Source organism: Castor canadensis, chromosome 18 (genome assembly GCF_047511655.1).
Source record: "Castor canadensis chromosome 18, mCasCan1.hap1v2, whole genome shotgun sequence".
Lineage (NCBI taxonomy): Eukaryota > Metazoa > Chordata > Mammalia > Rodentia > Castoridae > Castor > Castor canadensis.
The window spans coordinates 136,972-164,349 of NC_133403.1; the positions used below are offsets into that span (position 1 = coordinate 136,972).

The window sequence follows — 27,378 nt, forward strand, 5'->3', positions numbered from 1 at the left end:
CTAGACTAGACGAGTCTCATAAGACCTGGCTGGGCCTGTGTAATATCCGTGCCACCCTCTCACACGGGACTGGAGAGGTTGGGACAGTGTGAGCGCCGCTCAGATAAAGGTGTGGTTCTCCTGCGCGATCCCAGCTGCCCTTGGGCAAGTGTGTCCTGAGCCTAACGGACGATCTCCCTGAGGAAGGAGTGTGGTGGGGATGGGCCTGGAACGATGTCATCAGATGGTGACATGTGACATCCCTGATGATGGTTGAGAGCTCAGAGTCCTGGGTCCAAATCCCATCTCCACACTTCCTAGAAAGGCAACCCAGGCAAAAGATGTAAGCAGCCTTGCCTTAGTTTCCCCCTCTAAACCATGGAGGCAAAGGCAGTATGGCTTCATAGGAGTATGGTAGGGAATCAATGATCTGAGTCAAGCCAGCCAGCAGCCCCTGGCAGGTGGTGTGTGCCAGGTTAGAGAAGCAAAGTGACATCCTGCATTCCTGCCCTCCATCCCTTGCCTGGGAGAGGGGGTGACAAGAATTCACTGCATATGGGGTTCAGGAGGGTGGGCATCTCTCCTGGGGTCGCCTTGTGACCGTTTACCCCACTGTTGGGAAGGGCAAGTACTCAGGCTCCCGCTGCTCAGGTCCTCTCTGGGGACTGAGGGTGAGACGGCCAGGAGGAAGGGACACAGCCAGCAGTTGCCCACCTTGACTCGGTCACTGGGCCAGCACCGTCCAGGTGCCCAGGGTGGAGCTGGTGAGGGGTGGCATGCTGTGGACATCTTTTAGTGGGGCCAGGCCATTTCAGAAAACAAAGCAGTGCCTAGCATCTTCCAGGCCTGACTTGCTGGAGGATGACGTCCTCATCCTCCAGCCTGTGGGGCCGGGAGTCCTCGTTCTCTCGTTCTCTCTCTTCATGGATCAAAGCACAGTGAGCCCAGCCCGGGGTCCCTGGCCCTTCCTTCCCTGGCTTCCAGCAGAAGAGGGAGGTGACCCCCGACTGAGGCAGACAAAGGTGACAGACTCCCCTAGGTTCAGCAGCCAAGCCAGCAAAGTGACATCGCCACTCCTACCCTCGCTTTCCTTGTCTGGAAAAGGGGTGACAAGAATTCGCTGCTCATGGGGTTCAGGGAGACGAGAGGGACAGAGCTGTGGAGGCCCCAGGAGACAGGCGAGGGTGTCAGGAGGATCCTGGTGCTTGTGCCCCCCCAGGGCTGGCCTACTGCCGACACCTGTCCACGGTGAGGACCCACCTGTCCGCGCTGGTCAATGCCATGGCTGTGTCTCCAGACGTGCCCTGTGACGCTGGCCGGGGGCTGACGGCCGGGATCTGGGAGCGGTACCTCCAGGACAGCACAGTAAGTGAGCCAGGCGGGCTGTCTTAGAGGGACGCTGTCTTGTCACGGAGATAAACCCTGCTGTGGGGACCAAGTCGCCATGCCTGGGCTCCGTGTGCACCTGGACACCTTGACCCTCTCTTCCCAGGAAGTCCTGAGGCTCCCCAGACCCGCAGCTCGTGTGGGCCCTTAGGGTGGAGGGTCAGGGGGTTGAACGTGACTAACCTAAGACTCAAAATGCCCCAGAATCCAAAATGTCCTGAGCACGGACGGGAAACCAGTGGAAAATCCCACACCTGACCTCACGTGACAGGGTCAGTCAAAATGCATGTGCCCTAAAAACACCCTATGACATGAGCTCAGGCAGTGTGTCATGGGTTTCGTGTTAGATAGCTGGTTATATGTCTGCAAATATTCCAAAATCCAAGAAAATCTGAAGCCTGAAACACTTCTTGCCTAGGGATACCCGGCCGGCGTGCTCCCCTGGAAGTGGTAAAGAATGGATCTGTGGTTAGGCATTCATCATTAGGCACCGGTTGTATGCTCGACCCTACACTGGCTGCTGAGACTTGGGCTCAAGTTCAGAATCCAGTTGAAACTGATGAGATTTGCTAAGCTCAAAGGAGGAGCTGGAGGGCCATTCGGGGCTGGGTGTGGTGTGCACGTCTGTAATCCCAGCTACTCAGAAGGCACACGGTCTGAGGTCAGCCCTGGGCAAAAGCTCGAGACCATGTCTGAGAAAGAAAAAGGCACAAGGTGCTTGGGCTGTGGCTCGGGTGGTGGATGCCGGCCTAGCAAATGCAAGACCCTAAGTTCAAACCCCAACATCACCAAGGAAATAAAAGCAAAGAGGACCTTGCACACCTGCCCAGAACTCTTTCTCCATCTTGGGGCCTGAGGGTCCAGCACTCCACGGTTCACCTGGGGTCATCATTGCCCGAGTAAAATACAAGCAACACCCTTTCCTTTGTTGGGAAAGTGGCCCCGAGGCCCGGGGGAGGTGGAAACCACTTTGGGAAGCCCTGGCTTACCTGCGCAAGGGTGGGCTTGCAGAAGGGCTGTGTGCCCATCACGGTGGACGTGGAGGCCCCTGCCAGGCGTCTCTACCACCAGCTGCTGGGCAGCCGGGTGGGGGGTGGGGGACAGAGGCCGGCGGCTCCACACCCCATAAAGGAGCTGTGTCGTGCACCCTCAGGGTAACAGGGGACTCTGTGAGTAAAACAAATCGGGTCCCAAACCTAGACTAACAGAAGGCTGGTTGTTCTTTTGGCCAAAAATAATTGTTTTTTACATTTCAGGAGTAATGCCAATTTAGCATAGCAACCCAAAAAATGACAAATAAGGCATATAACTTTTTTTAGTGGTTCTGGAGTTTAAACCCTTGACCACCTGGCTAGGCAGGTGCTCTCCTCCTGACCCACACCCCCAGCCATTTTTGCACAGAGTCCTGCATTCGTGCCCTGACTGGCCTGAACTGAATCCTCCTACCTGTGCCTCCTGCTTAGCTAGGATTACAGGCAAACATCTCCATGCCTGGCTTGTTTGTTGAAATGAGGTCTCACTCACTTCTTTGCCCAGGCTGGTTTCAAACCGTGATCCTCCCAATCTCTATGTCCCAAGTAGCTGGGATTACAGGTGTGAGCCACTGCACCTGGCCTGCTTATCTATAATCTTATGTAGATATCCTTCATGGATTTATATATAGATGTATCTTTACAGCTATCTGTAACTCTGTGTTACATATAACATCGTTTATAGCTTCTCCGTATTTTATATCGATATCTATAGATACAAACGCATATAGCCATGAATATGTAGAGATGCAGATTTTATTTTTGAGACAGTCTCCTTATGTAGCCCAGGCTGGCTTAAACTCTCAATCCCCCTCCTCCACCTCGCAAGTGCTGGGATTACAGGTGTGAGCACCACACTTCTTTCTCCCTCACTTAAAAAAACTATTTCAAATATTGCAACCCCCCGTTCTGAGCACGTAGCTTTCTGTACCAGCATTTTTATTTTGAACGTTACAAGTCAAACTGATTGATGTGTGTTTGAAATCTAAAGAGAGGATCCAGCTCGCTTTCTTGAAGGTCACAGTTCATAGCCCTGAGAGTCTCTGCATGTGCACATTTGCTGAGGAATTTTAAAGATTTATAGATTTCTGGGCTGGGCTCCAGCTTTACTGACTTAGCACGCCTGGGAGTGGAGCCCGAGTCTGTGTTTTCTGGAAGTTCCCCAAGCACTGCGGAATTTGGGAGGTTTCAGTCTAGGGGCAAACGGGGTGAAACACGGAATCCATCAGAAACGGATAGTTTTCCCCGAACACTGCATATGGCAACTTCTCACCCTCCATGGGGTGCCGAGCCCCGGTAACAAACACTCCCCACTTTAGTTGCCTGAGCCACGGGGTTTCTCTCTCTCTCTCTCTGTCTCTCTATCTCTGTCTCTCTGCCTTTCTCTCTGTCTCTGTCTGTCTGTCTGTCTCTCTTTATGTCTGTCTCTGTCTCTATCTCTCTGCCTTTCTCTCACCCTGTCTCTGTCTGTATGTCTGCCTCTCTCTGTCTTTCTATCTGTCTGTGTCCTTCTGTCTCACTGTCACTCTGTCTCTGTCTTTCACTCTGTCTCTCTCTGTCTCTCTCTGTCATGCTCTCGCTGTCTCTCAGTGTATCTCTGTCTCTGCCTTTCTCTCTGTCTCTGTCTGTCTCTCTTTCTTTCTGTATGTCTGTCTCTCTGTCTCTGTCTGTCTTTCACTGTCTCTGTGTGTGTGTGTGTGTCTCTCTCTCTGTCTCTGTCTCTCTGTCATTCTCTCTGTCTGTCTCTCTCTCTCTCTCTCTCTCTCTCTCTCTCACTCTCTCTCTCTGTCCTGGTGGGCATTTGTGGTGAGTGGGTTCTCCTCCCAGGCTCAGGTTCCCCTAGCTTTGTGACCCCACTGTCTAGGGAAGTAGCACAGGAAGTAGATTGGGGGGCACCCACCTGCTTCCTCCCCCGCCCTGGAAACTGCTTACCTCCCTTCCTCTCTTGCCCCATTGGCCAGACAGTCACATGGCAGCTTCTAGCTGCCAAGGATGCTGGGGGTGGAGTCCAGTGGGCTCCAGGAGAGGAGGCAGGGTGTCACTGTGCAGCCCAGGCCGGCCTCAAACTAGGGTCCTCCTTCCTCAGCTCCCCAGGGCGGGATTACAGAATCACACCACCAGGCCCAACCTGGAAGTAGAGTTGTAATGAAGAATTTGCAGCCTCACCCACAATAATTTCCTGACTTCTGCACAGCATTGGCAAAGCTGTCTGTATGATACCTGATTGCTTTGGACACAGCCCATCCTGGTGGGAGCACATGGTGGATGAGGCCCATTCACCCTGTTGGGTCCAGGGTGACAGACAGAGGAGGATAAGGGGCTGAGTCCCTTTAAGGACACACCCCCAATGCCCTAAGACTGCCCACCAGTCTTAAAGGTCCCACCACGAGGGTTATAGCTCGTGGGCCTTTGTGATGCTCCAGATGTAAACAGCTGCATTTGCTCATTCACCCCAGAACCTCTGCGGGCTGCCCACAGCAGGACGGGGGTCACAAGCTGCCCCGGCACTCTGCTGACCAAACCCTGTCCACCCCCCTCCCCGCCCACTACAGAGCTACGAGGAACAGGAGCTGCTGCGGCTGGTGTACTATGGGGGCGTCCAACCCGAGATCCGCAAGGCCGTGTGGCCCTTCCTCCTGGGCCACTACCACTTTGGGATGACGGAGGCTGAGAGGAAGGAGGTCAGTCACCGTGAGCAGCCTCCGGGGTCTCTGGGAGCCTTGACCCCATGTTGGAGCTAGGTGGGGGAGATGTGGGGACACAGGAACCTCGAGGGCAGTGTGGACACAGCCCAAGACTTGTGGAATCGTATTTGAGGTCATTATAGGTTCATGTGCAGTCGAAGGCATGCTGTGTCCCCATCTGGGGAACAGTGATGAAGGTGACTAGCAGCCCACAGTTGACAGACGCAGCCCTGCTGCCTTTCTGGGGTCCCCACCTCACGTGCGCCCGTTTACTCGTGTGCGTGTACTCGCTCTCTTCCGCATCCTCACGTGAGATCTGTGTTCACGTGGCCACCAACATTGAACTTCTCTGAGCTCTGCTGGCCTGGTTTGTACATTCATAGCCACCCCGTCTCCCTCCCTCGCCCACCCCTGACTCCTGGCTAGCCTCTCGCCGTTTCCTGCCGAATGTCACAACATGCAACCTTCAGTTATCACCTTGTCTCACTCACACATTTGTCTCAGTTTGCGCACAGTGGACTCCTTTTTATGCCTGTGTAGTACTCCCTGGTGTGGATATTCCACAGTTGGAAGGTGGCTCTTTTTTTTTTTCATTATTTTTTTCAACTGTACAATAAAGCTTCAATGGATATTGAAGTGCAGGTGGGTTTTTGGTTTGGGATTTTTTGGGCGCCAGTACTGGGATTTGAACTCAGGGCTTGCACTTGCTAGACAGGCATACTTGAGGCACACCCTCTGCCCTGTCTGCTTTAGTTATTTTTCAGACAAGTTCTCTTGTTTTTGCCTGGGGCTGGCCTCAGACTGTCATCCTCCTACTTAGGCCTCCTATGTAGTTGGGAGCACCAGAGTGTGCCAGTACACCCAGTTTGTTGATTGAGATGGGGTCTTGCTTTCTTTTGAACCGGACTCAACTCAAAGTATGATCCTCTCGATCTCCACCTCCCAGGAAGCTGGGATTATAGGCATGAGCCGCCTCGCCCAGCCCTACTTGCAGGTTTTTGTCGTTTCTCTGGGATAAATGCGTAATAGTGCCATTTCCAGGTCACGAGGTGCTTGCGTGCTTACTTTTATTGGGAATGGTGACTTTTTTTGCACGGATGGACCATTCTGTATCCCCCGGCACTGAATAGAGATCCACACCTGGGTCCTTTCCAGCACCTGGTGTCTTCACTGTCAGGAGTGCGGTGACATCTCACTGTGGTTACCTCACGCTCTCCAGAGGCTGGCGCAGTGGAACTGCTCTCCGCATGCTTTTCGGCCATTGCAGGTCTTCTCTGGTCACCTCTGTCCACTGTCTGAGCAGACTGCTTTGGGGGAACTGGTGTTTTGAGAGAGGGTCTATATGTCCCAGGCTGGCCCCCAACCCTCCATCCGCCTGCTCAGCCTCCTGAGTTCTGGGATTACAGGGGTGACCACACGCCTGGCCGGCCTGTTTGGTTTGAGTTGAGCGTGAGGTCTCTCTGTGCTCACGGAACAGACCTTTGTCACATGAGTGGTCGGTGACGACTCCCTCCCAGTCTGGACTCGCCTGTTCATCTTACTCTGTCTTTTGTGAGACACATTTTTTAGTTTGATGAAGTCAATTTATAGATTGGTCTTTCATCAGTTACACTTTTGGGGTCAAGTCTGACTCTCTGCCTAGCGGCAGGCCCTCAAGATCTCCTATGTTCTTTGTAGAGGTTTTCTGGGTGTGCGTATCACCTTCACGTCTCTCTTACCCACTTTGAGCTCATTTCCACGCAGGCATCGTGGGCTGGGGGTTATCTGTGGCCCTGGGCATCCAGCTGCTACAGTTGCACGTGTTAAGGGTTTGCATTGCACACAGGGCCTGTGTCTGCTTCTGGGTTTCTGTTCTGGCCATTGATCCATGTGTTCGTCCACCTGATGCCGTCTGGATGACAGCAGCGCACACGTGATGGAGAAATGCTTTAACAGCCAAATTCAAAACATAAAAAGAGAGGATTGGGGTGCGGCTCAGTGGTGGAGCACTTGCCTGGTGTGTGCAGGGCCTAGGTTCGATCCCCAGCACTGCAGAAAACAGCGTGCAATTCATATTTTAAAATAACTGTAAGTCACCGGAAGTTGCAGAAATACTGCAGAGGTCCTGGGTGCCCATCACCCAGCCCGTCACTGGTGACACCTCACACAGCAACAGTGTGTTCACAAAACCAAGGCTCGGGCTCTGTGGGACGACCAGGGCCAGGCCTCCCTGGGCTGTCACCAGATGCTGCATCGGCTCGTGCAGTGTGCACGTGTGTGCTCGTGCATGCGTGGTGTGTGGTGTGTGCTCGCGTGTGCTCACGTGTGCATTCGGGACTGTGCGTGTTTCACTGTGTGCATGCATTCAAGCGTGAGCACATGCATGTGTGATGTTCCGTCATGGGGAAATTGGTTATAATAGTACATTTCCAAGCCCAGTGTATATAACAAGTTACCATTTCAACATATAATCAGTACAAAATTCACCAACTAGGTAGTTTGTGTGATTTTGTTCATATTAGTTTTTTTAAATCTGCTGGCACTTTTTCTTCCTATCTGTATGTCGCCTGCCACTATTCTTGCCTTGACATTTTTCTTACAGAAACTGATCCACTTAAAACTCATATAGCTTATTTTGGAAGACATTGTGTATCCCTGCATGGATAGGGAGCCAGTGTGACTTGCTATAAACAGAAGCTGCTAACTTAGAGACGAATAGAATATGACTGACTGATGTCACTCGGTTCCCACTTGATGCCGAAGCCCAGCCCTGATCAAATAGAGAAGTACGAGAGGGCTGGAAGTGACACAGAAGTGACAGGAGCTGCTGGGCATGGTGGTGCACACGTGTAATCCCAGCACGTGACAGTCCCGGGCCGACCTGGGCTCTGGGCGTCGTGAGACTCTCAAAACAGCAGGAGAGACGGGGCAAACGTGTGAGGAGAAGGACACTGTACTCCACACAGTCCCCACGCTGTGTCCAGTCTATGGCTGCCTGTAACCCATAAATGTGTGAATTGGTATGCGTTGGGTAAAAAGAGCTTTTCCATCCTCTGCTTGCACTTATTAGTTGTACAAAGGGGTTTCGTGGTGATCTTGCGATAGGAATACCACGTACTCTGACCAAATTCACCCATTTCATTCCCCCTCTTCCCCTCCCCCCTTAGAAAGCAATGTCACCTTTTCATATCTAACATACTTCTAGCATGGTCACCCCCAAGCCCCCTCCCTTCACCCCTCAAACATCCCGCCACTCATTTTAGGGAGTAGATACCACAAGTGAGAGAAAACACATGGTATTTGTCATTCTGGCTTCTTTTGCTCAACACTTTGATCGCCAGTTCCATTTTCCTGCAAAGGACATAATTTCATTCTTTTTTGTGGCTGAATAATACTCCATTGTGCAAATACACCACATTTTCTTTGCCCGTTCATCCACTGATGGGCTGATTCCTTATTCTGGCTACTGTGACTGGTGCTATCAACGTGGGGATGCAGGAGGTGCTAGCCGCATAGAAGAACCAATGACCCCTCTCCCTATAATGTCACTTCCTGTGGTCTCTTATTGTGAGCCCCCAGGAGGTGACTGACACTTTGCCCCATGCCTGGTGGCCACAGTAACAGGAATCTGAGGGTCTGGGGACCCAGAGATGCACTAGGTGGACTCTTGCAGTGGTACCCCAAGGCCACTCCAAGGCTGAAGAGCAGCAGGGCATCTAAGCCAGGCTGGGGGGAGGCCGCTCAGAGGAGACCTGAGAGGAGCTGGTGGGGCTTTGTTTTGGAGGCAGAGGGTGAGGAGGGGCTCAGGGGCCAGCACGATGTGGCATGTGGCCCATGTGTTTGTGTGGGAGATGCAGAAACGGTGTGGTCATGAACAGCTGTAACATAATGGCTGGGGAGCTGGACAGGAACCAAGGGCAGAGGCTGCACAGTGGGACCTGAACAGAAGGGACCAGGGTGGGGCAAGCAGAGACCTGGGAGGAGGCTGCCAAGCTCCTCCAGGTGAGGGGTGGTGGAAGCTTGGCCTAGGATGGTGGGGGGATTGGGAGGTGAAGCCTTGGGGAGGTCAGGCTCTTGACCCTGTCTGAGTGGCCCAGGAGAGGACAGATCCCCTGCACTCCCTTCTCCTGCTCCTGCCTCTGCATCCCTCAGATCAGCTGTCTGTCCTGTTGGTGCCAAGGTATCTGGCAGGTGCAGAAGCTCAGTCAGCTGGGCTGCACGACTGGGAACAATGAAAGCTCTCACCTGTCTTCAGTACCTGCAAGGAAACAGCTTGAAATCCCAGGCCCTTCTGCCAGGAAGGAAAGGCAGCATGTTCGTTTTATTTTTCTTCGTAGCTTCAGCTCCTGGGCCCATGATGCACACACAGGATGCTGTCAGTCAATGAGTTGAGTGAGTGGATGCAGGGATGGATGGAGGGATGGATGGATGGATAGATCATGGATGGATGGATGGAGGGATGGGTGGATGGATGGATGGATGGATGGAGAGATGGGTGGATGGATGGTGGATGGATGGATGGGTGGATGGATGGATGGGTGGATGGGTGGATGGATGGGTGGATGGATGGATGATGGGTGAATGGGTGGGTGAATGGATGGATAGATGAGTGGATGGATGGATAGATGAGTGGATGGATGGGTCATGGGTGAGTGGATGAGTGGATGGATGGATGGATGGATGGATGATGGGTGAATGGGTGGGTGAATGGATGGATGACAGGTGGATGGATGAGTGGAAGGATGAATGGATATCAGAATCTTGCTCATATTCCATATGCCCATCTTGGTGCCTTGTATACAGTGGGTGATTATCAAGTTAAATGAATGGGTGGATGAATGAATGAGGAAGTCAAGAAGGAAAAGGAAAGAAGTGGTCTTCTCATGCTGGTATTTTTAGAGCCTTGGAGACTATGGCACAAGTAGGGGCTCAACAGGTAGTTGGATGTGTGAGGGAGGGAGGGGGAGACAGAGGAATGGGGGAGGAGGTGGAGGGAAAGGGAAGAGAAGGAGGAGGGATGGAGGGATGAAGAGAAGACCAGAGGGGAAGGGAGACAGGAAGAAGGAAGAAAGGGGGAGAGAGAAAGGAAAGAAGGCAGGGAGAAATGAGAGAGGGAAAGAGAAAGGAGAGAGGGAGGGAGAGAAGGAGGACAGAGGCCTGCTCACGTGTGCTCCGAGTGCCAGGTGTCACATAATAGGTGCTTAGTTGACATCTGGTGTGTGGTACCTGCATGGCGGTTAGGTGGGTCAAGCCATTCCCTTCCAGGTCAGGCTGGCTCTGCTCAGGGCCCAGCACGTCAGGTGACCTCACATGTGCCCTGGCAGGTGGACGAGCAGACCCATGCCTGCTACACACAGACTATGTCCGAGTGGCTGGGCTGCGAGGCCATCGTGCGGCAACGGGAGCGGGAGTCCCACGCAGCTGCCTTGGCCAAGTGCTCATCGGGGGCCAGCTTGGACGGCCACCTGCACCGGATGGTGCACAGGGACTCCACCATCAGCAACGAGGTGAGGCAGCTGGCAGGCGGGGGCAAGGGTGGGGAAGGCCAGGACCCATTCAGCAGCTGTTCTAAGCAGGAAAGCTGGGTGTGCAGGGCTGTGGGACCATCTCAGTCTTAGCTGCTGCTTTTCTTTGTGTGTGGGGAGGGGGTGACTTGGGAATTAGATCTGGGTTTGGATACCAGCACTCACTCTGGGTTCTCCCAGCTCTGGGGTCTCCTGCTCCAGTAAGTCAATGAATGCTTGTTGAGTGTCCTGTGCCAGCATCATTGGGAATGCCCAGAGCATCCCAGTGGTCCAGCAAGACGTCTGTCCTCACAAAACCTCCAGCTGAACAGCTCAGAGCTGGAGCTCGCATGGCGCATCAGTCACCATAATAGTGCCACATAACAGCTGTCCCTGAAGCCAGGGACTTCCTACAGCAACACATGCTGGTGGCTTTGCTACTGGGCCTAGGGATCAGCAGGAGGCCCTGCTCCAAGCTGGACGGGACGCGGGTCACTGTGGTGCCAGCTGTCAGTGGCCAGTCACCCCCAGTGTGCTGACCTCTCTGTGCACACTGCTTGGCCAAGGCTGCTGATGTCATTGGCTGCAGAGTGGGAGAGACGGAGGGGTCACAGGGCGAGGAAAACTAGCCACACTCACACGAGCAGCAATGGTAGCCACGAGGACTAGATCCTACAGAGCAGTTATGGGGGGCAGGCAGGGACCCCAGAAGAAGAGGTTCTGGGAAGCAGGAGAGGTCCCTCTCTGCTGCACAGCTCAGAGGCTGAAGCCCCGGGTGGGGACGCCCCAGGAGGACAGGGCTGGACGCAGCCTCCATGGCCGAAAGCCCAGCCTCACCCCCACCCTGCTACCATCTCTCCATAGTCTTCGCAGAGCTGCAGCTCCGGCCGCCAGAACCTCCGCCTGCAGAGCGACTCCAGCAGCAGCACGCAGGTGAGGTCGGGAGGCCACGCCCCCGCCACGCCCCCTGTCACGCCCTCCGCACTTGCCACGCCTCTTCCCATGCCCCGCCCACTGCCGCACGCCCCTCCTCCCAAGCCACACACACCCTTCCCATGCCTGAGTCCCGCCCACTATCACGCCCCCTCCTGCAATGCCCCACCCACTGCCACGGCTCCTCTCCCCTGCCCCGCCCCATCACCGCCCCCCCAGTGGCCCCACCCCTCCTCCCTATGCCCAGACCCCGCCCATTGACATCCCCCGGCCCCTCCCAAGCCCCCGCCCCTTCTGCCAATGCCCACTCTGACCCACGCCCCGCCTCCTGCCCAGGCCCCGCCCCCAATCCTATCCTGGGATTGGATGTCCATCACCTGCTGGTCACTCTTTGGTTTATGGGCTTTCGCTTCTCACTAGCGTTAAAGATGGACTTTAGACCGCAAGTACAGCAGGGCCTCCCTTGGTATCCACAGCGGAGTGCTTCCATGGATACCAAGGTCCAGGGACTAATGTCCTTTCTGTAAAATGGCGCAGTGTCTGCACAGAACAAGCCCACGGCCTCCCTATACTTTAAGTCATCTGATGACTCACAGCCCCTAATGCAACGTAAGTGCTGTGGGAATACAGTGACAAGGACACGTCTGTGTGGTCAGCAGGGTGACGCCTTATCCGTGGTCGCCCGGCCACGTGGACCATGGACCCCATGACCACATCCCCTGTGAGATCCATAAACACACAGGGACCCCATGACCATGTGCCCTGGGAGAGCCATAAACACACACACGCAGACCCCATGGCCACACGCAGACCCCATGACCACGTGCGTCCCCTGGGAGATCCATGAACACATTCCCAGCAGAGGCTTCCTCCATCCCTGCCTCCTATTCATGACCATGGCCATTGTCCCCAGTGGCCCTCCAGAGCCTCTGGGGGCCTCAGCACACAGAAACAAAGATGGCTTTGATAATGTCACATGATCTCGCTTACTGTTAAAGAAAAATGCAAATCCAAAAATGTCCTGTAGGGGAGGAAATGTCAATATCCGTGCAGAATTGGGGTTGCCTCCACTGTGGAAACAGTGGAGCAGCATGGAGGTGGTCAGCTAACTTTATATCAAGTGAGCGACATCACCACACAGAGGGGAAATGGACATGTGCCTTTGAACCTTTATTTCACTGTCAGTGTTTGAATAGATGCAGACCAAAGACCCCCTCCTCCAAAAAACCCCACATAAATCTTTAAAGTGTGCTCTGGAGGCATTTTTATGTTTCTATTCCTAACTAGTTTTGAAAGTTGACCCATTAGACTCAGCTACATGGAAATAATCCAGTTTTATTAAAAGACAAAAGTCTGTGTGGTGAAAAGTTATTTTGTCCTCACATCAATTCCCTGGAAACCCTCCTCAGAGTCCACTGCAATGCTCTCTCTATTCCTTCTGGATTGTCCTGTTGCTACACAGTGCACAGATTACTTATTTATTTGTCACAAACGGGAGCATACATTACTCCTGGTTCTACCTCACTCTTTTCACTGGCTGTATAGTATTCCTCTGTGTGTGTTTTCCGTGCTGAACCTGATCCCCCGCAGCTGGCTATTTAGGTGCTGCTGTACACAAGGCTACAGCAGACATCCTGGCCCATCTCTTTGCACCTTCCCCTCAGGTGTTTGAGTCAGTGGATGAGGTGGAGCAGGTGGAGGGGGAAGGCAGGCTGGAGGAGAAACAGCCCAAGGTGCCCAATGGGAGCCTGGCCAACGGCACTTGCTCTCCAGACTCCGGTCACCCTTCTTCCCACAACTTCTCCTCGGGCCTGTCAGAGCACTCGGAGCCCAGCCTCAGCACCGAAGACAGTGTCTTGGACGCCCAGCGCAGCGTCCCCCCTGTGCTCCGACCTGGAGACGGCAGCGTGGACGACGGGCAGAGCAGTGAGACCACCACGTCCCGGGAAGAGGCCCCCCGCGAGGAGCTGGCCGTGCAGGACAGCCTGGAGAGTGACCTCCTGGCCAACGAGAGCATGGACGAGTTCATGTCCATCACTGGCAGCCTGGATGCGGCCCTGCCTGACAAGGACGGTGCTGCGATGGAGAGCTGGCGGGGCAGCGAGGTGGAGAAACACAGCCAGGGGGACAGTGAGGACAATCTCTCAGAGGAGCCGGAGATGGAGAGCCTCTTCCCTGCCCTGGCTTCCCTGGCCGTGACCGCTGCCAACAATGAGGCATCACCCGTGTCTTCCAGTGGTGTGACCTACTCCGTAAGTCCCCGGGACTCCTCACACGAATTTCCACCTCTAGGTTGGGGAAGGTGAGGCTGGACCTCAAACCTCGCTGAATGTGAGCAACCCAGGAGGGGGGTCTGGTTTGTCTCATTTTCCCTATCATGGGAGATTCACTGTAGAAACCCTTTAGGGACAGAGGGTAACAAAGGGCAAATGTCTCTAATCGAAAATCCGAAATCCAAATGCCCTCAGCCAGGTACAGTGGTGCGCGCCTGTAGTCCGTCCCAGCTACTTGAGAGGCTGAGCGGGAGGATGGCATGACCCCAGGCAGACTGGAGAGACCCCACCTCAGAAATTTTTTAAAAACCTGTTTAACAAAATGCTCCAAGATTTGAATCTTTGTGAGTGCCAACCTGACAGCAGGGTGGAAAATTCAACACCCAACCTCGTATAATGGGTTGCACATAAAATGTACAAAATGACCTTCAGGGTAAGAGCACAGGTGATATGAAGCCAAATGAACTTCCTGTTCAGACTTGGTGCCAACCCAAAATAGCTCATTGTACACCTGCAAAAATTCCAAACCTCAAAAACCCCCAGGTGCTTCTGGTCCCAGAAGTGAAGGGTTTCAGGAGCACATGAGCAGTCCTGGGTTCAAGTCTCAGCACTGGCAAATCACCGTGGCATTTCCCCCTCTGTTCAGTGCCTTTTTTCCCAGGTTATTTGCGGAATTGTCACACTAAAGTCCTGTGTGCTTTGGCACATTGTAAGGGACATGGCGAGACTCTATCTCTTAAAGAAAAAAAAGAGAAAAAAAAACCCCAGCTGTCTGTCCTTTCTCTCCCCATTAGCCTCCCGAGAGTCACGCGTGTTTTCTTATTCTGCCCAAACATCTGCCGTGATTGCACAACTGCACGCACTTCTGTTGCTGCTTCTTGAGGTTTTTTTGTTTGTTTGTTTTATGCATTATCGATTGACCCCGTGGAAACAGAACACGTAGCTTCCGATCCCCCATCCAACCCCAGCCCCCAGTTTCGAGGGCAGGAACAGGACTGGTTTCCCACAGTGACTTCTCGGTGCAGCACGTCGCTTTCCCTGGACATTGCCAATCTCTGGTCTGCGTCCAGCCTTCCGCAGTTTCCAGCTGTGTCCTCAGACGCCCTTGCTCACCAGCCACAGCCCCCGCGCCCCATCCCTGGTCCCTGGCGTCCTCTCCCCAGCTCGGCCCTGTTTCCGGGGTCTAGTCCTCACTTCCCACGTTTGCGCTGACCTCGGTGTCGCTCACAGTTTGTTCTTCCATCATGGTGGAGGCTGGGTGCCTGTGCCTGTGATGTCCCTTCTGAGCAGAGTTCATCTCTAGTGGCATTTGCTCTCTGACGTCCTTGGACGATGTCTTACTGAATGTGTGGCTCCAGATGGAGTGGACACTGCGATGTTTTCAGCCTCACAATGGGGCAAGAATGCACTGTCTGGGCTTTCGGTCTGGAATGTGGAACTTTTCAGTGATAAGACAACGGTCAACCCATGACACTCATGGTCACCCTGTGACACTCATGGTCATTTGGTGACACTCATGGTCACCCCAAGACACCCACGGTCATCCTGTGTTACTAACAGTCATCCCTGAGACACTCACGGTCATCCTGTGACACTCAGTCAACCCATGGCACTCACGGTCACCCATGACACTCACAGTCAGCCTGTCAGGAGGGGACAGCCCTCATCGCCTCTGTGCATGCGGCTGAGCTCCGGTGCTCAGCGGCTGGGCAGTAAATGTGTTTTGACCCCATACTGCACCTCAGGACAAGCTTAGCGGGCTGTGACCCCAGGCTAACTGGAGGAGCATCTGACTTCCTTCTGAATCCATGGTTGCCGTGGAGAACGCCACCTGTTCACTTGCGGTTCCTTTACGCAGCCTCACCTTCCCCACTGCCTGCTCTTCTTTTTTTTGGTGGGACTGGTGTTTGAACCCAGGGCTTTGCGCTCTACCACTTGAGCCACATCTCCACTCCATTTTGCTCTGTTTATTTTGGAGCTGGAGTCTCCAGAACTATTTGCCCAGGCTGGCCTCCATTTGAGATCCTCCTGATCTCAGCCTCCCAAGTAGCTGGGATTACAAGCGTGAGCCATCACACCCGGTCTCTCTACTTTCAAGATTCTCTTTTCTGTATTGTGTGTCGAGATGTGGATTTCCTTTTGTGTTCCCTTCCCAGTTATTTGTTGGGCTTTGTGGATCTGCAAATTGCTGTCTTTGTTCAGTTCTGGAAAGTGTCTGTTACTCCTGCAGCTGTGGCCATGTCCCCCTTTTCTCTCCATCTGTGGGTCTAAATGTGTGTGAGACCTCACGCTGCTACCATGTACTTTCCTTCTGCTTCACCTCAGCATGTCTGTCTGTCTGTTTCCCTGCTGGACCCAGATGAGCTCCTCAGACCTGTTCTTAACTGGACACTCACGAGCACCTCACTTTTGGGCTGGGTTGTAGCTCGGTGTAGACCACTTGTCCAGCAAGTGAAAAAAAAAGCTGTCTGATTTTCTATTATGTTTCTCTAAACGAGTGTTTAACACGGTTTTTGAAGGTTACTTGGTTTTTTTCAAATAGGCTATGAAGTGGCTGGCTTGATTATTTTGTAGACTCTTGCCTTTACTTCTTTAAATGTATTAAACAAACGTATTTTATATTCTGTCCCTGGAGCTGGTACTGACGGAGGTCCTGTGGTTCTGACTCTGTTGTCTTCTATTCCTGCTGTCGTTCATGGTCCTCTTTCTCTGAGTGTTTTGTGATTTGAACTCGAGCTCATTTTTCATGGGATTTTATCCAATGAGTGAAGCAGATTCCTCAAGAGGGATGATTTTGGAGATACTGGGTTTGAACTCAGGGCTTTGCACTTGTGAAGCGATGGCTGTACCACAAGAGCTGCACCCCTAGCCCTTTTTGCTTTGGCTGCTTTTCAGATAAGTTCTTGCTGGGCTGGCCTCAGACCACAGTCCTCCTACCTATGTCTCCAGTGTAGCTGGGACCACAGGCGCACACCGCCACACCTGGCTTCTTGACTAAGATGGGGTCTTGCTAGTTTTTTGCCCGAACTGGCCTCAAACCACAATCCTCCTAATGTGTGCCTCTCAAGTACAGGTGATTACAGATGTGAGCCACCCCAGCTGTTTATCCTAGGACCAGGAGCATAATGAAGCCAAGATGACTTTAAACTAGATGCTCTGACCTTTCACATGGCCCAGGCAGTGGGAATTTGGGTTACAGACTGACCGTTGTCTTCCAGTCATCCAGAGAGATGTTCACACCAAATTTACTGCTGGTGATCAAGGTTCAGTCGGGCAGTTCTGTTTGGATCCCAGAACTACTGGGGCTTTTTCCTAGGTCTTCCTTACTGGGTGGGGGTGGTTCCCACCCCCCCCACCTTGCTTGGGGAAGGTCGCTTGTTCGATCCATCCCTTGGCAGAGGCACCAACAGTTAAACCTGTGCTCAATTCTCCAGGTTTGCCTGCTCCTTCCAGGCAAAACCCAGGTTCTTGCTTTTCTGGGTGACTTTGACCCTTAAAAGCTCCTTATTGTCTTTCCTTATCATTGATCCATTTCAGGGGGTTGGTGGTCAAGGCTGTGGTCCAGTATGGCTCCAGGACTGGATGCCTTCAATTCTTTCACTTCCTGTGCGGTTTTTTTTTGGGGGGGGCAGGCAGATCCAGCCCCAGTTGTAGCCTAGCCTCATCTCATCATAAGATGAGGGCCCCACACCTCACCAGTGGTTCTGTTTGAGAAAGGAACGGAGTAGGAGAGGTTTCCCGGGACGGGTCCCAGGAAGCCGGCAGCCAGGGTCAAGCAGCTGACCACTGTGGGGGACGCTCCTCCCATGTGCCCAGGATGGGGGGACCCCAGGACAGGATGGGGGAGGAGGGGACAGAACAGGACCAGGGGGAGGAGGGGACCGTCCCTGGGGACCTGGGTGACCGTGTCCTCCTCGTAGCCGGAGCTGCTGGACCTGTACACGGTGAACCTGCACCGCATCGAGAAGGATGTGCAGCGCTGCGACCGCAGCTACTGGTTCTTCACGCCAGCCAACCTGGAGCGGCTGCGTAACGTCATGTGCAGGTGCGGGGGGAGGGGGGACTGACGTCATGTGCGGGGTGATGTCATGTGCGGAGTGACGTCATGTGCAGGATGACGTCGTGTGCGGGTGACGTCATGTGCGGGGGCGGGGGTGTGACGTGTGCAGGTGTGAGGGGACATGACGTGGGACGTGATGTGGGGGCTGCACAGCATCAGGTGCAGGTTGGGGACAAGGGGGATCCCGCGGGCCTCAGCCTGGGCAGCTAGCACCACACCCAGCTGGAGTCCTTCGTTAGCAGACAGCTAAGTGACGGTGCTAACACGGGATTCGATTAAGCACTTGCTGTATACCCGGCACTGTCGCCAGCGCTTGCCATGCTCCTCTTAGTCCTCCATCAGTCCGTAGAATAAGTGTCACCCACAGGGGACACAGGTGTCACCCGCTGGTGAGACTGTGACACTCAGGGAGCCTCATGGCTGTGGTGTCCAGCCAGGCAGTGACGGAGCTCATTATTAAATAATTTCTCTTGGCATTTCCTAAAATGTGACAGTGGCCCACACCTCGCTGAAGGGAATCAGAGTTTGTCTCCTCCCTTCTGTGGTCGTGGCTGTTGCCTGGAGTCAGACTGCTGGCCGCTTAGTGAGTGTGCAGAGTGAGACACTAAGTGCCAGATCTGATTGACTGGACACTGCACACTGGGTAAGACAAGCAAGACCCTGCATCCGGTAGTGTATGACACAGGTCTCTCACTGCTAAGCTACACTTCAGTATGATGAATATTACATCAAAAAGACAGTAGTGCTTGGACAGAAGGCAGTCTGAACTGACTGTGGCCTGGTATGGGCATGAGGACAAATCCTGGAGAGCCTCCCAGAGGCAGTGACTTTTATAAAACTAAGAAAAATCTAAAGAAAGCATTTAACATGGAATTTATGACCACATGCACCAGGTAGGGCGTCCTGGGTTCATATTCTGATGTCATTCATTACTAAGTAGATGACCAAGTGTGTCATTTACCTCTCGTGTCTCAGTGTCCCCCTCTGTGAAGAGTGAGCAAAATGAGACTCATTTCCTATAACTGTTTTGAAAAGTAAAAGATGCAGTGCCCTCCTGGAGGCAGAAGGATCTAAATTCAAGGCCAGCCTCAAAACACCAGAAAAAGAAGCAAGCTGGGGAGACTCGGGGTGCCTTGGGTCCAGTGGGGTGCAGGCCCGAGCTGGTACCATCATGGGCCTTCCTCTCTCGCAGCTACATCTGGCAGCACATCGAGATCGGCTATGTCCAGGGCATGTGTGATCTTCTGGCTCCACTGCTGGTCATCCTGGATGACGGTGAGTGTCCTCCCGCCCCAGGAAGGGTCCACCTCACCTTGTGACTCCATGGAGGTCAAGGTTCTCGCAGGCCACAGTGCCCCACGCCAGGAGCCTGCCACACCCCAGCTAATCACTGACTGTAGGAATATCTATAGGAAACCCCAAGAAACCCCCAGGCCCACGGGCTCCACCCTGAATCCTTCAGCACTGAAAGAAGAATCAGGACGGTAGGGAGGGCTCCTCACCCGCCCTGCTCACATACCAGACAAGTCCCCCACGAGAACTGCAGACCAATGTCCTTCATGAATAGAAGAGCAAAAACCTCATCAAAACACCAGCGCAGAACCAGCAAGGTACAAAAGGGTTGCACACCATGCTTTCTCCAGGAATGAGGGGTGACTCACACAAAAATCCGACGATGTAAGTCACCACAGTGATAAACTAAAGGACAGAACACCCACAGTCACCTTAACTGATATAGGGCAACATCAGACAGTCCAACACTGTTTCACGACAAGAACTCAACAAACTAGAAATAAAAGGGATCTTACTAACCATGGTAACCCCACAAATCCCAGCACCATACTCACTGGCCTCTGTCCCCTAGGTCAGGGACAAGACATAACCCCCTTCTCCCCTTTATCCCCCCTCCTCCCCCTCCTCTCACAGGAAAGCACAGCAGGGGATCTGTGAGAGCTCTGCCCTTTATGGGAACCCCGGGCCCTCCCTGTCTGTCCACCTGTCCATCTGTCCCATTTGCTGCGGGTACAGTGCACTGGGCTCCAGGCCATCCCTGTGGGAGCCCCGGTCTGGGCAGGGGTGCAACTGACCCTTGTCCTGCGCTGCTCCCCAGAGGCCCTGGCCTTCAGCTGCTTCACGGAGCTCATGAAGAGGATGACCCAGAACTTCCCCCACGGGGGTGCTATGGACACCCACTTCGCCAACATGAGGTCCCTGATCCAGGTACGTCCCTGTGCGTCCTGCTGGGGACCCTGTTCTGCTACTTGAGGCTGTATATGGCATAGGCTTTCCTTTCCAGGGTCTCAGTTTCCCCATCTGGAAAATGGGTTATTTACCCACTGATGTGACTCCCAATAAATTATTAGTTATGGAAATGAGATAAGTGACTAAATTTATAGGGCTCAGCCCCATGCCTGCTATGGGCCAGCAGCATAACCGGAGAGCTTGTTATAAATGCAAATGACTGCTTCCTCCTCTGGCCAATCAGAAGCCCTGAGACTTGAGCACTTGTTATAAATGCAAATTATAACTTCCTCCCCCAGCCAATCAGAAGCCCTGAGACTTGTGCCCAGTGTCTTAGGGGGCTCCCCACTAACTCTCACTCAAAGTCAAGCTGGGGAAGTGCTGAAGGAAATGCTGGCTCTTTCACCGTTCTACTCCCCAGAGGGATGGAGACACTCACCCCATGGAGTGCAAGGGGTGGCGAGGTGTTTGTGAACCCCAGGAAATGATGGGGTACCTTGTCATCCACACACCAGCAATGGCACTACAAAATAATCCAAGTTCTGGTTCTTCTTTGGAGAAGTTAGAAAATGTCACCAAATATTTTGAACGTAAAATAGGTAGAAACGTTAATACGACAAACACTCACATTTCCACCCTGCCCGAATTTCGGCCTTCAAGGACCCCATTCCTGTCCTCCCTGGGGTGGCCACTGTCTAGACGGGATGTTTATCAAGAGTCCTGTTTTAGCTGGACTCCAGTGGCTCACGCCTGTAAAGCTGGCTGCTTGGGATGCTGAGATCAGGAAGATTGTGGTTTGAGGCCAGCCCAGAAAAATAGTTCTTGAGACCCCATCTCCAAAATAACCAGAGCAAAATGTAAAGGAGGTGTGGCTTAAGTGGTACAGCACCTGCTTTGAAAGTGCAAAGGCCAGAGTTCAAGCCCCAGTTCCACCAAAAACAAAACCTGCTTTGCTAAACAACTGATGACTCCAAATCTCAAATCTCAAGCTCCCCTCTGATGCAGCACTTTAAATAGTGTGGCTTTTCTGTCCTTGTGCTCAGTCTCGGGCGTATGACCCTCTTCAGCACTGTCCTTGAAGTCCCCCTTCCCTCTTGGGAGCATATCACACGTGAGGTCCCATTTTACCTGCCCATTTCCCTGATGGTAGGCTCCAGGTTGTTTCTGTTTTGGTTTGGTTTGGTTTGTCTGGAGGACCTGGAGGTCGGGTTTGGGCTTTAGGAACTCTGCAGCCGTGGAAGGTTTGTGCACATCTCCCATATGTGCAGCTGCATCAGAGCATGTCTGTGCATCCTATGTGTCTGTGGCTCTGCTGGACGTGGCCGGGTCCCTCCAGAGGACTATATGGTTTCTCTGCAGTGTCTAAGGGTTTTTAACACAGTCTACGCTCACTTGATATTGTCACACGTCCAAGTCTCAGCCAATGTCTTGGGTACAATTAGAACTCCATGTGATTTTACTTGTGCTGTCTCTTTTTTTGGTGGTACTAGGGTTTGAACTCAGGACCTCACGCTTGCTACACAGGTGCTTTACCACTTGAGCCAAACCCCCAGCCTTACTTGATACTAATATTTCCTTTTTAGTATATTTCCTTTTTTAAATTTTCTTTTGATTCATTTGAATTGCTTTCTGTGAGTTGTTTGCTAGTATGTTCATTTTATTACACAATAATATTCTGTGACCCGCCATACAACGTTTTGTTTGTCGATTCGTCTGTTGCATGTGGACTGTTTCCGGTCATTTCCAGCTGAGGGCTGTTTTGAATGGTCCTGCTGTGCACGACCATGTACAAAATTTTTGTGGACATATGTCTTCATTTCTCTTGGAATTAACCCTCCGTGTGGGATTGGGAACCTTGCCATAACTGTGTTAACTCCTTGAGAAATGCCTGGCTTTAACTTGCATTTCCCTAATGATTGCTGGGCCCAGCATCTTCTGTGTGCTCACTCATCATTTGTAATCTTTGGAGAGATGTCTGTTCCAATCCTCTGGTCACTTTTCATCGCACCTGGCTGCTGGGGCCATCATTGACTCTGCTGTCCCCAGCCTCTCCCCAAGACCGATGTGCCCTTCCTCCCACAGATCCTGGACTCAGAGCTGTTTGAGCTGATGCATCAAAATGGGGATTACACTCACTTCTACTTCTGCTACCGCTGGTTCCTGCTGGACTTCAAGCGAGGTATGGGCCCCAAACTGGAGCCTTGTCCCCACACTCTGCAGCAGAGCCTGAGGGGAGGGAACCCCGGGGAGATGCAGGTCCTGGAGCCTAGGCAGCAGAAGGACACGTGTCACCCTCGGTGCACCTGCTGGCCTGGCAGTGACGCTGTGCAGCCGGGCTGGGCGTGTCACCACGTCACAGGTGACAACCGGGGCTGAGCCAGGAATGGCAGAGCCACCTCCAAAGCCAGCGTCACGCTGCTTCGCAGACGCCCCTCTGACCCTAGGAATAGGGTTATGTCGCGCGTGCCTCGCGTGCGAAGTGCAGCTTCGCCATCCGAGACCTGACCAGGTGCGCGCTGTCCCCGCGCCCGTCCCTGTAGAGCTCGTCTACGACGACGTCTTCTCCGTCTGGGAGACCATCTGGGCAGCCAAGCACGTGTCGTCCGCCCACTACGTGCTGTTCATCGCGCTGGCCCTGGTGGAGGTCTACCGTGACATCATCCTGGAGAACAACATGGACTTCACGGAGATCATCAAGTTCTTCAATGGTGACGCACGGCGGGGCGGGGCCGAGGCTGAGGGCGGGGCCGAGGCTGAGGGCGGGGCCGAGACTGGGGGCGTGGCCGAGGCTGGGGGCGTGGCCGAAGCTGGGGGCGTGGCCGAGACGGGGGGCGGGGGCCGAAGCTGGGGGCGTGGCCGAGGCTGGGGGCGGGGCCGAGGCTGAGGGCGGGGCCGAGGCTGGGGGCGGGGCTGCGACTGAGGGCGGGGCCGAGGCTGGGGGCGGGGCTGCGACTGAGGGGCTCCAGACCTCTCATGTCTGGGCCTTGGTGTAGCACCCTGTCCCTGTAGGGCAGTCCCCAGGACCAAAGGAGACCACGTGACACATTTTGTCACATGACCCCTGGCCCATGTCGGGGCTGGAGATGAAAGCTGTTGCTACTGTTATCATTATTTAAAAACTAAAACTAGGGGTTTGCTGAGTGCATTGTACTCTAACGTGTCTGTAAAACCTGTACAGCCCGGCGTGGTGGTGCACGCCTGTAGTCCCAGCACTCAGGAGGCAGAAGCAGGAGGATTGTGAGTTCGAGGCCAACCTGGGCTCCGTACTAGACCCCCCCCATCTCAAAAAACAAAACAAAACAAAAAAATCACAGCAGACAAAGCCAAAAGTTCCATTTGGTAGTTGGGTCCGAACAGCTTAATAAATTGCAACATCTTATCAGCTTAGTAACCATTCCACAAAGGAGAATAACTCCTGCAAATTGAAAGAAACATTTTAATTTCATTCTTGAATAACTTCACTTACTTATTATGGGTTCTGAGTTGTTCCTGTTGGACTGTGCCGTCATCAGGTCACACCTGCCACCTCATCTCCTGTCCCACCATGGTGTTCACAGGGTGCTGAGCCCCTGAGAACCAGGCCGTGGGAGGAGGTCCCCCACTGACTGGCACTCACGCATGGTGGAGCCCTGGGGAGCCTTGGCACCCAGCTTAGGAGCCATGGTCTTGGTTTCTTTGGGATAAATGTCTAAGTTTATAGGGTTATTCTGCTTCATGTAAAGGTTTGCCGATCTAAACGTTTTGTGGCTCTCACAATTATTTTTGTTTCTCTTTCCTTCTCTCCTCCACCCTCTTCTGCAGACACTGTGCCTGCCAGGGCTCTGCTCTTTTTTTTCTGTTTTTTGTTTTGCTGGTGCTGGGATTTGAACTCAGGGCCTTGCACTTACTAGGCAGGTGCTCTAACACTTGAGCCATTCCACCAGCCCTTTTTTGTGAAGGGTTTTTTGAGATAGGGTCTCGAGAACTGTTTACCTTGGCTGCCTTTGCTCCATGATCCTCCTGCTCTCTGCCTCCTGAGTAGCTGGGATTACAGGCATGAGACATGGCACCTGGCTCCATGGTAACCTTGCACCTCAGCTGCTTTTCTGTTGCTCGCCTTATGAATGGGTCTGGAGGTGCAAGCTTGTCCCCGCGTCTCTGCTTCCAGAGCCATTCTGTGCTGCTACCTGGGGGTGGGGGGGCTCCCAAGATGAGCACAGAAGTGGCTCATGGGATTTGCCTTCTGTTCTTTCAGAAATGGCAGAGCGACATGACACGAAGCAAGTCCTGCAGCTGGCCCGGGACCTCGTGTACAAAGTGCAGACACTGATTGAGAACAAGTGACGACCAGGCCGGCCGGCCGGCTGGGCGCCACCTGCCTGTCCTCTGCCCTCTCCTCCTCCCGGAGCGGCCAAGCGAGGTCCTGGTGTCTGCTGAGCATGGACGTCTGTGCAGAGAGAAAGACGCCCCTGACTGGCTCGGGACAGTGGGACTGGGGGTGGCCCCGTCAGCTCAGCTTTAAGTTTTCCTGTTTGACCAAAGATGGCCGAGGCTGGGATTTCTCCCTCTCGTGGAGTTGGGGTCATAGGTGGGTAAAGGAGGCCTCCTATCCCAGCTGTCCTCCTCCTTGGTCCCCTGTCCCTTTCTCATCTTTCCTGGTGAGACTAGGAAAGGCACTTTTTAGGGAATAGATGTAGGAGAGCTCTTTCGGGCTCCCTCCATACCCTAAAACCCTTCGGAATATTCCAGAACATGCCTGGGAGCCTGGCTTACAGCAGGGTCTCTCCTCTCAGCACTGGTGACGTTTGAAGCCAGCAAATTGCCTGTGATGGGGACGCTCTGTGCATTGTAGGGTGTTGAACAGCACCCCTGACCGCCCTAACCCCGGTCATGACATCGCTAGATGTCCCCTGCCGGCAAAACTGCCTCCTGTTGAAAAGCACTGGCTTAGAGGGCTCCAGAGGGACCTGGCCGCTTTCTTTGTAGGAAGCCATCTTCTGCCAGGGCCTCCCGCTCCCAGTTAGGAAAAGCACAGGAAGTCCTTCGCACATTGCCCTTGGAGCCCAGGATGCCTTTTCCTTCCATTTCTTTCTTTTCTTCTCTGCCTAATGGCAAGAGGTCATTCTTGAAGTGAGACAGAGCCAGAAATGTCAGAGTCTGAGGTTCAGGCCCCGTCCAGGGCAGAGCGCCCACTGTCCTCCTCCCAGGGGAGGCCTGGCTCTCCGCACTCCTATGGGTGTGGGGCCCGGAGGCCCAGAGATGTCCTCGTCAGGGAGGGCTTTGCTCACTCAGGAAAGAGGAGGAAGGAGGGGGACACTTGGCCTGTGTTTTACATGAGAACTGGAGCCAGGGCCATGCTGGGTCTAGGACAGTCCCCTTTCCACCTTCCCGCCAATGGCCACCTCTCCACAAACAGCCCTGAGTACGTGCGGGTCCTGCAGCCCATGTGTCCCTTTGTAGAGCGGGGAGAATCTGCAGCCTCTTGGGTGGTTGGGGTGCCAGCTAGGACTTCAAAGAGGGGAGGACATGGGGACTGAAGCTCTGGCATGGACGGACAGAGCCCTTGCCCTGCTGGCTTGGGATGACTTCTGTCCCTCAGCCTCACTCTGCTGCATTTGATTCCCACCCTCCTCAGGATGGGCAGACAGACAGGGGGGCGGGATGGACAGAGAGAGGCCTGGATGTCCCCCGGACCCTGTGGACAGCTCCATGGAAGGCTGGATGGACAGTAGCCCCTGCCCCAGTCACCAAGCAGGGGAGGTGACGCCTTCAGCTGCTGCTAGAGTCACAGCCCCCATCCCAGTCCCCTGGCCCCTTGCCATGGGAGAAGACTCAAGAAGGAAGCCTGTCCTGACAGATAAAGGTTTATTTGGCACTCAGCTGTCCCAACAGAGGACATTATTTTGGCATGGCCGGGTCCCAGACCTCCTGATTCCTGTTTATTTTTGTAACAGACTAGTCTCAGAGCACAGCACAGATCTCTGCTTTCCCTCCTACTTCCCGAGCGCGTGTGGTCATGGTGTGGAGTGACCCATATTTATTCAGTTCTGACGTCTGTCTGCGTGTGTGTCCCTGTGTCCTGGACGTGACTGTGTGGGACTTGGTCTGTCCATCAAGTGCCGTTTTTGTCAGCGTTGCCCACGTATCTTGCAAATGTTTACTGAAGAGTTGTGTCTGTATCTAGAGAAAATATATATGAGCAGAGAAACACGTGGATCTGCGTTGATTTTTTTGTTTCTTGGTTTCGGATTTATTTATTTTTTTAATTTGAAAGGAAAATAAGTGTTTGCTTCTGAAATCTTGAGTCCTTGCACCCGATCCCCACCCACCCCACCCTATCCCCAGGTGGGGTCAAAGCCTCACGACAGCGACCTGACTTCTCCCCAGAGAGGTTGAGGCTGGTGACTCGAGTCACTCTTGACTTCTTATCACAGCTGGCTGTCACCACCAGCAATGCACCCAACAAACCACAGAAAGATGATGGCTGCAGGTAGCCATGTGTTTTGTTCCTGATTCTGTGGTCAGCAGTTGGGACTGTGTTCCGCTGGGCAGCTCTTCTGATCTCTTCCTATGTCAATCGTCACCTGGCCACCAAAGAAGCCACCCTGTGTCATGCGTCTGGCTGGCTGCGGGCTGAGTGGGGGAAACTGAGTCACATGTCTCTCATCCTCTGGAAAGCTAGCTCAGGCTTCTGTGTACAGCCGTGACAGCGGATCCAAGAGGGTAAGCAGACACGTGCCAGGTGTCTTGTGGCCTGGCCTTTGTCTCTGGCACATTCTGTCAGAGCACAGACCCAAAGGTGGGGCAGTTTGACAAGCGACATTGAGAAGGAGCTCGGACACAGGCAGGGTCAAGAAGTCGGCCTCTGAGGACTTCACTGAAGAACTGGGCCTCTGTGCTGAATCCAGATGGTCTTCTTCCTGTCACTGTGCCCTGAACAATGCAGTGTGACGGTCACTTCCATCTATCGGATGTGACCCTGACTTATGTCAGCTTCTGTGAAATCCTACATCGCTTTATGGAAGGGGCTGCGGCCTCCTGGCTGTTGGTATCCGCAGGCATCTGGGAGCCCCTCTCCCACAGATCCGAGGGCTGACTGTAGAGCCATTTTTTGAAGCAGTCCACTTTACCTTCCCCCAAGTCCAGTGCACCGCAGGCCCCCTTGGCCAGCCATTTGGCATGGACTGTGCCTTCAGGTCAATACCTATACCCCGATGCTGTCAGCATCTCCCAGCCGAGACCTCTGACACCCCTCAGGGCCTGGGTCCCCACAGCCCTGCCTGCGTCTCATGGTGGCTGCCTTTTGGGACCACAGTCCCAGGCAGTGGG

The 27,378-nt window shown here is 53.6% G+C and overlaps 1 protein-coding gene across 2 annotated transcripts in view; it reads left to right on the forward strand.

Moving 5' to 3' along the window:
• Positions 1-26,263, forward strand: part of Sgsm1 (small G protein signaling modulator 1) — a 73,376-nt gene extending 47,113 nt beyond the window's left edge. For both annotated transcript variants that reach the window (XM_074061195.1, XM_074061196.1), the window contains 11 exons: positions 1,199-1,344; positions 4,949-5,077; positions 10,384-10,566; positions 11,428-11,496; positions 13,161-13,748; positions 17,690-17,814; positions 19,022-19,104; positions 19,940-20,049; positions 22,153-22,249; positions 22,611-22,778; positions 24,305-26,263. In XM_074061195.1, the coding sequence (XP_073917296.1) occupies positions 1,199-1,344; positions 4,949-5,077; positions 10,384-10,566; positions 11,428-11,496; positions 13,161-13,748; positions 17,690-17,814; positions 19,022-19,104; positions 19,940-20,049; positions 22,153-22,249; positions 22,611-22,778; positions 24,305-24,393 (1,787 nt within the window). In that variant the 3' untranslated portion in view covers positions 24,394-26,263. The remainder of the gene's footprint in view (positions 1-1,198; positions 1,345-4,948; positions 5,078-10,383; positions 10,567-11,427; positions 11,497-13,160; positions 13,749-17,689; positions 17,815-19,021; positions 19,105-19,939; positions 20,050-22,152; positions 22,250-22,610; positions 22,779-24,304) is intronic.
• The last annotated feature ends 1,115 nt before the right edge of the window (positions 26,264-27,378 follow it).